The sequence below is a fragment of the Gigantopelta aegis genome, chromosome 4 (genome assembly GCF_016097555.1).
Source record: "Gigantopelta aegis isolate Gae_Host chromosome 4, Gae_host_genome, whole genome shotgun sequence".
NCBI classification, from domain to species: Eukaryota; Metazoa; Mollusca; class Gastropoda; order Neomphalida; family Peltospiridae; genus Gigantopelta; species Gigantopelta aegis.
In genome coordinates, this window is record NC_054702.1 from 34792165 (window position 1) to 34804767 (window position 12603).

General features: G+C 32.7%; 1 protein-coding gene across 3 annotated transcripts in view; it reads right to left on the reverse strand.

Moving 5' to 3' along the window:
• Positions 1-12603, reverse strand: part of LOC121370451 (E3 ubiquitin-protein ligase HECTD1-like) — a 63683-nt gene that overhangs the window by 48551 nt on the left and 2529 nt on the right. For all 3 annotated transcript variants that reach the window (XM_041495686.1, XM_041495687.1, XM_041495685.1), the window contains exon 2: positions 541-775. In XM_041495686.1, the coding sequence (XP_041351620.1) occupies positions 541-775 (235 nt within the window). The remainder of the gene's footprint in view (positions 1-540; positions 776-12603) is intronic.

Genomic DNA, 12603 nt, shown 5'->3' on the forward strand with positions numbered 1-12603 from the left:
TCAGGATTCTTAAAAGGATATTTTTTTTTTTTTTTAAATACACTTGTAAGATATCACGCAAGAAAACAAGTTCACCATGCCTTATCACAAACATCATAAATATCATTTATAAATCAAATAAACCTGGATTCTTAAAATAAAATTATTATTCTTGAGAGGACTGAAAAAAATAAAAGTACACAAGGAATTACACTGAAGAAGCAAGTGCCATTTCTGCCCTATTTCTGTAAAAAAATAATAATTTTTAATTTAAAACTGAGTGCCCCCCACTGTTAAAATGGGTAAATATCACAACATTGCTTTGAAGCTCTACCGATATCTTGTAGTTTGATATATTTGTACTTGAAAAAATGGTTCCAGTCAAAAACAAATAAAAAAATATTAAATTCACATTCAACATAATGGTCAAGTTAATTGGTTTTACATGCACATACAGAGCAAGCCGTAATAATGCACACCTGTCTTGGGTATAGGTTCTGACCACTGCCAGCTCCAATGTCCGAGACAGACATAAGAGTGAATATTTTAGTCTATTTATACCTTAATACACTGTTCAGCCAAATCTTTGCTTGTTCTTGAGGACATCTCAGCCACCACAAGTCTGTTACAAAGAGCCTTGATGGCACCATCCACGGCCACAATCCTGCGAGTGCACTCGGCAGACACATCAAGGTAGTAGGTGATGGCACGCGCTGTAACCTCCAATACATTGTCTGGAGCACACTCATCCAGAAAGATACGGCAAAGTGCTGGTAGAAATGTTCGAGGTGGGCAACTAGAAGCGAAAAAAAAAAAGATTAAAAAAACAATGTAATGAATATGGGGACAAATTTATTTTATGAACACCAATTTTGCTTTGAGGCTGATTTTTATTACCGGTTTTTTTTCCCCTTAATTTTTTTCTTTTTAATAACAAAATTATATATCTCTTGTTTCCGGAGGAACAGATTCAGGGGGAAAGGTCCTGGTAGTGATATACCCAAGGCAGTTCTGGGTCAGCAGAAAGGTTTTTAATTTACAATGTACAAACAATCGGGGCAGGATTTAACTCAGTATAATGCTCATCTGGGGTGTTTGCATCTTAGCATCAAACCACCTTAGTGGACCCATTCTCTGATTAGGTTGTTTTTTCCCATCCCAACCAGCATACTATGACTGGTATATCAAAGTCCATGGCATGTGTTGTTCTGCGTTAGAAAGTACATAAAAGATCCCTTGCTGCTAATAGAAAAATGTAGAGGGATTGCTCATACTAGTCTTAACTATGAGTAAAAAAATTACCAAATGGTTGACATCCAATAATAAATCACTATAAATTAATGTGCTCTCAGGGTTAATGCCAGAGGGTAAAACTGGTATGGCGTCATACCCCAATTTTTTTGTAGATTTTATTTTTTAAAGTTAACTTTTCGACAAAATTAATTACTCTTTATCATTACAGTATGATTTTCTTTAACCTAACCCTAAATGTAAGTTAACCAGTTTTTTCTGGGGGATGATCCCCATACCCCCTGTTGACTGTGGTTGTATTCAATTCCATAGCACCATACCCAAAAATTTCTTTCAGGCAGAAACACTGGCTCTAGTGGTGTGGTTAAACAAAAACAAACAAATAACAATTCCAAAAGGCCTCAACAGAAATATTCTTCTTTATTCTATAGATTTGTGCAGTGAAGAAAACAAAACTACCTTCAATTAGCCTGGTGCATGTAGAAAAAAAGACCGAGTTAACCTTCTTTATCAATAATAAGCAGGATTTAGCTTAGCCATGGCTGAGCCAGGAGAACATCATGAACACATATATACATGTAGGTCATCAGATTGATTTCAGTGCTAATAGCCTTTTCCCAGTTCAAATCAGCCTTACACTGCACTATACCAGGAGATCATCAAGGTATTTACATGATTTTGAATGAACTGTACACTGCCTGACTAAAAACTGTGTTACTATTTCTTTACACAAATAAAACAGTACTCTATAATAGGGCTTCTAGAATTTTTATAAAATTCACTAGGCCATGGGATTAGTAATTTTAAAAATTAGCCACGATTAAAAATCCACTAGCCCTACTTTATTTTAAAGTAAATACAATTTTACTAATAGTAATAATCAGATATGTCACCTAAATAGGGAGACAGAGCTTAAAAACAGTAAGACTGGGGAGGTAGGAGTCAGGCCAGGATATTCATATTTACAAAATAAGACTTAAATACAGCATTTGACAACTTTTTTCACTAGCCGTCAGGCATGGTAATAGTAGTTATTTACTAGCCCAACATTGAATATCACTAGCCACGGGAGTGGGGCTACCATAATCTAGAAGCCCTGTCTGTATAAAAATAATAATAATAATAATAATAATAATAATAATAAAAAAAGGAAAAAATAAAAGATAATAAACTAAGCTTCAGCAGATTCAATATTTGATATATATAAATCATTAATGTATATATCCTATACACCCACTGGTAAGAATATCATTTATTATTTATGATAACATGTGCCAATAACACACATGTATACATGTATCATTGATTTAAAAGATATGAGTCAATTTTGACTGGCGGCTCCTCGGTAATAACCCGGTCGCAATAGCTATACCATCTATTGAATAAAAGTAAAATTAATTACACTATTACATATATTTTTTAAAAAGGTTTGATTTGTTTAACGACACCTTTAGAGCACACCGATTTGTTAATCACTAGTCTTGGTAATTCTGAAATTATGGTCTTAGAGAGGAAACCCACTACATTTTTCCATTAGGTCAGGTCAGGTTTAACATTCAATGCAAGCTGTTGTAGCGCACACCTGTCATGGTGAGGAAAAGAGTTTGGGGTGGGTAATAAGAGGGACCGCCCATGCTGGCAGGTGCAAGAGAGCACCAGCAGCCTGACCATGGTTGTAAGCGGGCAGGGGCATTTGCTATGGAATTTTGAATGTCCCATAGGATTAAGTAAAAAAGTTAAAGGATTGTGCAATTTTCGTGAGGTAAATTTGGCGCATAATTTGGAATGGTTCATTGAAAGAAAATTGGGCTATTTCTCGCCAGCCAGTGCACCACGACTGGTATATCAAAGGTCGTGGTATGTATTACCCTGTCTGTGGGATGGTGCATATAAAAGAACCCTTGCTGCTAATCAAAAAGAGTAGCCCATGAAGTGGCGACAGCATGTTTTTCTCTCAACATCTGTGTGGTCCTGAACTATATGTCTGACGCCATATATAACCGTAAATAAAACGTGTTGAGTCCGTCATTAAATAAAACATTTCTTTCTTTCTTTGAAAGAAAAAAAAGTGCTAATGAGTAATTTTGATTTAGTTTGCCGAATAGTAGCTAATATTTTTTCCATTAGTAGCAAGGGATCTTTTATATGCACCATCCGACACAAGATAGCATATACCACAACATTTGATATACCAGTTGTGGTGCACTAGATGGAACGAGAATTAACCCAATGGGCCCACCGACAGGGATTGACTGTGACTTATAAGTTAACCAGAAACTAATTACACATGTAAGTGCAATGGCTGTAAATAAGTTTTAGTTGGAAAAGACGTAAACTTACATTTATTTTAAACCTGACTTTTGAGGATATGTGTCTGTTACATATACTATTTATCTTACAACTCAAAGTTTAAAAATGTATCCAACTCGCTTTCGCTTGTTAGATACATTTTAAAACAAGTTGTAAGATCAATGGTATCTAATGGTCACTCATGTAGTATTCTCTATATGCTATCCAATATGTGTGAAAATGACGTACGAAAGATTCCTTCCTACTAACAAAACAGAATAGTCTGCTAGTACTATATAGCAACAGTGGGTTTCTTTCTTCTTTATTTCATATTCGTAACTATGTGACAATAATGTCTCATAATTACCATGGTTCATAATATATGGTCTGTCTCAGTTTGCCTGCAGTTATTTTTTCTCAATAAAATTAATAAAAACTGACACAGGGAAAAAAGACAAGCATTTTTAAAAATACATGAGAATTCTGAGAAAAAGTATAGTTTTTTTCATGTGACTGAAATAAAATTTGTCAATAAGAATAATATACCAGTAGTACATGAAAAAAACAAAACAAAAAAACAATGATACCGGTACTTTACACAAACTCTTAATCCTTATGTACTGCAATTAATCATACAAGGTATCAAAAGCTGCTAAGTCAAGATAGCATGTTTGCTGTATTTGCCATTTGTGCATTTTCCTCAAAAATCGTAGAAACAAAACCATTTCCAACAGGTGTTAGGAAGATGAAACATGTTACACATGTTTACAATATTTTTGTACTGTGATATTTATAAACAAAGAACAAAAATCCAACTTGTTTTAACCGTATTTTTATTAAAAGTTTTAATTTATCATGGTACCTAAAATGGTTGTTGAAAACTCCACATGAAATTATCTAAAAAATATTGTTTACACTACTATTGTACGGTATAACATTCTTGGTATTAGTAATTAAATTCACAAAGAAAAAAGGAAACTTTTGTTAATTTCAGAACAGCTACATTTATTTTTGTCTCTTTACACTGAGACAAATTGAAGTTATTGTTTGTTGACAAATACTTTTTTTATACTGCCGGGTCGTGTCATTAACTTTATTAACAAGCATTTCTTTCCTACAAGCTGCCCTTTATCCACCTGTATCACAGTGGGAAAACTGGTTTATTGTGTTCACATGTACAATGCATGCTCAAAGCTCATTGTTCCAATGTCTGTATCATATACACAATGTAAACGGGAAATTTTCATGACCCACATGCTCATGTACATAAGAAATAGAATCAAATAAAATGTAGTCAAACATGTGCAACATGTACATGTAACATTATACTCAATGTGTGAACCACAATTTCACACTCAGTACGTACATTATGTACATAGCACAATGCAACAAACGAATATGTCTGGGATATACATACATGTATATAATTTTAGAATTTGTATATATAGGGTGAGAACGTGATCTAGGAAGGGTGTTTGTAGCTGGTTATTTTCAAAAGTCAATTAAAATGTGTACAAACAGAAACCTGGTCCTACTACATGTATGTATCCAGCTAAATAATAAATAAAATGATAAACTTAAAATCTGAGATTTGTAAAAAAAAAAAAAAAAAAAAAAAAAAAAAAAAAAAAAAAAAAAAAAACTCATACTCTTAATCACAAGTACTTCTATTATCTCAATATTTAAATACCTGTTAAGTGCAAAATTGGCGGAAATGAAGATAATCACGTAATAATATAATGTGTAAACTGTTTGTTTATATATGTCAGGCCAGGTCATAGGATTTAACGTGCAAACCTGTTGTAGCACACACCTGTCATGGACGCAAGTGTTGCCTCTCACTAGCTCCTCCGTCTAGGGCCTCGTTCCACGAAGTGATCTTAGCACTAAGATCACATTAGTGCACAAGGTAGCTATGTACCTAAGGTGATCTTAGGGCTAAGATCGCTTTGTGGAACGGGGCCCAGGACAGGAAAGGTTATATATGTACAGTAGCTACAGGTATATCCTAAAATGGATTAAATCTGCTCTGATCTGATGGTTGATAAATATAAATAGTAAACCAGTGGTATCTACATGTAGATGAAGTTATAACTACATTACTATGAGATACAAAAACACTGTTTTTTCTTAAAATGACATTCAATGAACAAATATACAACTAACGTAAGACCACATTAATTTTTTTACTTCAGTTTAAAAATGTTAATTAATTAATTTTATTTATATACTTCTTTAGGTTTGTGTTAAACTTGTGACAAATACATGTGCTACTGATTTATATAAAGATATTTGATGCAATGCAAACATGTTTGTCTCAAGTCTTCAAAAATATTTTTCAACACACATGGTTTACATGTAAATAGTAAGTGGTACCTTCCACTTGACACATCTACAGAATTAGTATAGCTATTATTAAAATTTACATTACATCATGTTTGTAAGGGTTGGGTTTTTTTTGTTACAATAAAATAGGTTTTCTTATTCATTAAGTCATTCTTATGCCAACTGCATCAATACATACACACACACAAGCATCTGTAACAGTGTTTTCAAGCATATAATGCTTGTTTTTTGTTTTGTGATAGATTGTGTTGATAGTTGCTATGTTGTTGTTGTTGTTTTTGTGTCTAGACTGGCCATTTCGTGTTTACCGCAGCTCTATATATACACTGTTTCCATGGACTGATCATAACATTTTTTTTTTTTTATCCATTTTTCATTAGCGCCCTATAGCCAATACATTTTTCATGCTAGGGTATCATTGAACAGTTCTTCATTCTTTCAGCATAAACCAAACCTGTAAATGTAATGTTCACCTACAATTTATATATGTGGACAATTTTCAGTCACATATGGCACGCAGGCAACAATCAATATATAAGCATGACACACATGCATATTTCAGTGCTTCAGTGAATTAATTAGCTGTAGCTTTATGCCCATTACAAGTTAGCATGTGTCCACATGGCAAGGTGAGCAGGTTGCAACGTACATGTGGCTATGGTGTATGTACAAGCTTTGTTGTTTGAAAATATCAAGAGTAGCTTCATGAAAAAAAATCAATAGATAACAAAAGAGAGATAGCACCAATTACATGTGCGTATATCTGACTTGATCAAATATAACAATATTTTAACAAATCAAAAGGTAAATGTACTTAACACTGACAGAGTTTTATCACCCATGTTTCTAGACTCTGATAATCGGCATCATTTTCCAACATTCACAAAAGACTGTTGTTTTTTATTCCCAATTTTGGACTCAAACATTCCCAATCTGAATGTAGAGATTCCTTTTGTTTCTTATTGTATACCGATATATTTTGAAATCGATACGTAACACTTGACAAACACCCCTTCCATCACCCATGACATTTCATAACGCAAAATAGATGTATTAATTTGAATAAATAAAAGTACATGTAAAGTATTACTCTTTTTTAACAATCTAACTTAGTTTAATAAGATAAAAATTCCCCTTTTGTTTTGTAAAACGACACAAAAATTCCCAAAGTCAAATTTTTCAATATTTATCAATTGACCGAATCAATCACTGTTAAAAATTGTGAGGGCTGAAATTTACCAAGGCCCTTACAAATAACATTTTGTCCCGCAAGTTGAAACTGCCTTATCTATATCTCACAGAGGTAATTTTTCTTGCCCACTTACATGTACTTACAACGAAAAACATTTCTCAACTAAGAGTAAGGTGTGTTTATTCTTGATCCATTCATAAACACTTTGCCTACAAACCAATTTCATCATAGGTGCACAAATATATTCCACATTATACAACGACATTTTTTAACTGGACCAAAAATTATGAAGTTGAAATATTAATTTCCTAAATTATGTTTTAAAACAATGATTCAACATGAAACATATGACAACTTGACAGATTCAATACAATTATATGAAAAACATGACAATGATCATCAAAATATGAGTTATGACATCAGGTGTATTTAGAAATTGTCTTGTCCTAGGGTCAGACTATTTATCTAGTCCTGTGAAAAAGCTGGCTAATTCTGTACAGTGGGCAAAATATATTTCTCTTTTTTTTTCTCTAGTCTTGCTCCCTTTTAATAAATTATCTTTGAGAATGTACAGTAATAACATATGCTTTTTCTTTCTTTCTTTTTTTTCCTTTTTAATCTGTGGATGCATTTATCTCAATAACATTTGTAAGGTAATGAATCAGGGCTCCATCCCTGACATTACCAAATTCTTTCTGGGTATTTAAAAAAAAAAAAAATTACTGTATGTTTCAAAGAACTTCTTTGAAACACAATAATAAAAAAAAAAAAAAAAAAAAATAAAAAAAAAAAAATCTTAGAAGGGTGAATAATTTTCTCCCTGGCTGAATTAATGGGAGAGCAACACATGCCACTCTAGGATTAGAATTTAATAAATAAATTCCAGACTAGTTAGTAATCAAGTATTTTCTTTCGATTCTACAAGAATAGATTCTGATATGGTTTACGAGTCTCAATGGTCCATTAATATAGTTGTAAATGCCATATTTTGCTATTTTTACCTTTATGACAAATACATTTTACAAATTAAGCTATGGGCAATGACTGGGTGGGCATTTCAATATAATGAGGCATAGAGAAAGAAAGGAAGATGGGTAAAATGTGACAATGGAGAAAAGAATGCTACAATGGGCCAGGTGGCATGCTAATCTTACATGCAGTGAGAAGACTGTTGCAGGATCGAAGCATTTTCCATTACTGTTACATGCAGCCCTTTCAATTTAGGAAAATGTCAGCAAAAACATGGATGCTGAGGCAAAAGTACTTTACATCTTGTAATATATACCTTCTTTAACCATAATATTTCAGTTGGGTTTTTTAATGAACACATTTTGACTATTTAAAATAACAATCATGTAGATCAATCCATCATGTCAAAACTTCTAATACTTCACTGAAGTGGTGTTACCAAAAAGACAAACTGCTAACACTTGATTTTACTTCAGCGTTTATACATTTATCAGCATTGTTGAATGCTGATGTGAAGTGCTATAGGGCTGTATATGTGTACATCCTCACATGTACAGTCATAAAAATAAACAGAATGTTTTACTAGTCCACCAGACAAATACATCTAGATATCTACTGGTCCGCCAATATTTTCACTTGTTCAAATAAAAGGTTTATTTTATTCAAGTATTAGGATGATGTTTGTGATTGCTAAAAATGAAACTGCACTGAAATGTTTTACGTGTCCACTGGACAACCACCGAGGCACATTTTGCTTGTTCGAATAGATTTTCACTTGTCGGGACAAACAGACATAGCTTAAGTGCTTATTTCGATTACTGCATGTATATATCCCAATTTCACACTTTGTTAACAAATATTTTTTTTTTTTTTTTTTTAACTAAATGTATATCATATGTTTCATAACTTAATTTAAAAAGCAAGGAAAACTGTATAAATACATATATGTATTACCGGTAATTTATTATTAAATAGTTTTCAACTTCTGCACAGTAAAAGAAAAAAAACCGTGTACACATGACATGTATGTTTAAGTACAGGTAAAATTCAGTAATCTGCTAATAATAAACAAGTATTAACATTTGTTAATATTTAGAATAAAGATGAAAGCATGCTGTTGCCACAATGGCGGTCTTGCCAGCAAGAGATCTTTTATGTTCACTTTCCAACATTTATCATTTACCACACATCACAGCATGTTCTCAAAATAAATATCAGTCATGGTGTGTTGATTGAAAGAGGGAAAAGATATATATATATATATATATTATAGGTATTAAGCAGAGTGTTTTGAAAACTAGGATTAAATTAAGTGATCTAAAAATAAATCTCGCTTAAACAATATTTCCTACTGCCACATTTCATGATTTGCGGTTTTGGGATCAGCCAACAGATGTATGCCTATATTTAAGTTATTTCCCAAAATAAATTTGCTCCTAAACTGATGCGTTTAAAATGTTTTTAATACTTCGTGAACTATGTACATGTAAGATCTGTCTTTTGCCTTGAATTTTTTTTTTTTAAACTCCAATAAATTCAAACTATATTATGATATAAAGAACACATTTCATACATTCTGTTATCAACCAATTTCAATGACTTTTTAAAAACTTTTTTCATAACTTTTCTGGGCTACAATGTAGCTCTGATTGACCAAAAATGTTCGCCAAATTGTCTATTAAACTTAAAACAATTGCTGAAACACAGATATTTACTAACAAAATATCAATTATTACATGAAATTATTTTCGCCAAATTCAAATAAAATTCACCAAAGGTTTTAAAAATTCGCAATTGGCAAATTTGGCAAGTGCCAGAGCTAGCACTGCCTTTATTAGGATTTTCAAAGATTTTTATGAAATCATAAACACATTTGAGCAATAATTTGATACAAAATGTCAAACTGGGGGTTTTTTTTTTGGTTTTTTTTTTTTTTGGGGGGGGGGGGGGGGGGGGGGGGTTTGCCACTACAAAAGTCAAAATTATTTATAGTTTCTTATATGATTATTTTTAAAAAATATATTTGCATAAATCTACCATCATTTCTTTTTGTTATATATTGCAAAATCAGTCAGATTATAATTAGCACAATATAATAAATGTCATGTTGAATTTATTTTGCTATGAACCGATTATTTATTGCAAATAATTCATTTATTTGCTTTTTAATCAGGTAGTGAATTCAAAACCATGTACCACCGTAACCGTAAATACATCCAGTTCTAATGTTACAGGTATTTGTAGTTTCTTTTCTAGTATTATTCTAAATAGGAAAAACAAAAACAAAAGAACTACAAAATAATGATAATGACCCAACTTTAAATTCCATGTTTTTTCCTAGCCCTTGAAAAATTACATATTTTGCAAATTCTTTGAGTTTCCAGGATCCCCATGACCTGTATGAACCTGTATAATATACATGGTTTTATTGCTATACATCTGTATGTTTCCATAATTATATCTTGAATTATTTAATTTGACATCAATATGTAATTGTTTTATATTTCCAACCCCAGTCCCTGTAACTATAGGCACCTGAACATGTATCACCCGTAAACACAATAATTAATTAAATTTCTTGTATTTTTGCGCGGGGGTGGGGGGGTGGGGGGGGGGGGGGGGGGGTGTTATTATTAATTAAAGTTCAAATTACATATATCTGATGTCCAGGTCAGAGGTCAAAGAAAGACCAGTATAGTGAATATTTTAACGCTATAATGTATATAGAGATTATTATATAGGAGCTTGTATGTCTTACTGATTTTACGAAACGAGTGTCAGGATTTTTGTATTTCCCAAGCGAAAGCATGGGTAATACAGTCAGACCTCGTTATAACGACCATGTTCGTCCGTTGGTCACTTTGTCGTTGTATCGAAATTGCCGTTGTATCAAATTAATTTGTCCTTGGTTATATCCTTTGCCAAAATGACATAAGAAAAAAATACTAATTAATATTAACTGAAGACTGAATAGCATTTAAATAATTAATGTATTGCCATTATTATTAAAAACAATAACACATACATGTACATATAAATATGCATTTAAAAATATTATTAATTATATTAATCAAGGCCACTGATTTTATATTGTGGGTGGGGCAACCAACATTATATACATATGTATGTATATATAATGTTATAAAATTTAATAGTTTTAAAAAAAGGTTTGATTGTGGTGTATGGTCCCCCTGCCGCCTCCCCCTTTCCCCCATCGCCACTGATCAAGACGCATTCATTGTTAGCCTAATCATTCCTTAGTTTAAACCATATATTATTGATACCTACTTCGTACGAAATATCATAAAGATAGAAGACTTGATTGTTCGAAGTTAATCCTTTATTGATTGACGTATGTTCAAAAGCAATACACGTCTACAGATTTAGCATACATCGGTAACTTGGACATCATGTGACACAGTCGGCTCACAATATGATCACGGATGCCAAATGGCTGTGTGTAATGCTAACGTGCTACGGCATCTGTGATTAAGTAATGTCGTTGTAAAGAGGTGTTTTCAGACGTCGGATGCACATTTGTTCCTAAGTTGCTCTGTCGGTAAAGTAAAGTAAAGTTTGTTTTATTTAACGACGCCACTAGAGCACAATCATTTTTTATCTTATCATCGGCTATTGGACGTCAAACATATGGTAATTCTGACAGTTTTTTAGAGGAAACCTGCTGTCACCACATAGGCTACTCTTTTACGACAGGCAGCAAGGGATCTTTTATTTGCACTTCCCACAGGCAGGATAGCACAAACCATGGCCTTTGTTGAACCAGTTATGGATCACTGGTCGGTGCAAGTGGTTTACACCTACCCATTGAGCCTTGCGGAGCACTCACTCAGGGTTTGGAGTCGGTATCTGGATTAAAAAACCCATGCCTCGACTGGGATCCGAACCCAGTACCTACCAGCCTGTAGATTGATGGCTAACCACAACGCCACCAAGGGCACTTTTTGGGGCATTTTCACCATTTTCGGGGAACCTGTTTTTCATTAAAAACACACAAAAATTAATTGAAATAAACATTAATGTAATTTATGTGCTTGCTTTAATAAATGAATGGCAAAAGATATAAAAGGCATATTTTATTAATTAATAATACCTTTTTGGGTGTTTTATAAAGGCAATTTTAGAATTAGTGAAAAAGGCTTGTTTAATCTCAGGGCAGCATGGTGCTGATTAAGGCAAAATGGTGCTAGACTATTGAGGCATGGTGCTGCACCATGCTAAAACAAGCTAGGGAAAACACTACATGTGGATAATAAATAGTACTTTTATATAAAGTAAAATAAATACTCTAATATAACACTATTTGTGTCTTTGTAATAAATTATGTTTAAAAGTCTTACAGGAACATTTAAACAACTTTTTTAACACTAAGAAAAAATAAATATCTGAAAATTTTAGGGTATGGATCAGTATCCTTTTCCTAAAAATATTTTAGGGTAAGCATTTTTACCCTCTCAAAAAATACCTGTATAGGCATGGAAGATAGCAACATGGACATTTTTTAATAGTGGACAAACACGAGCACTAATATAGTAATAGGCCAGTGCACTGTGAATGAC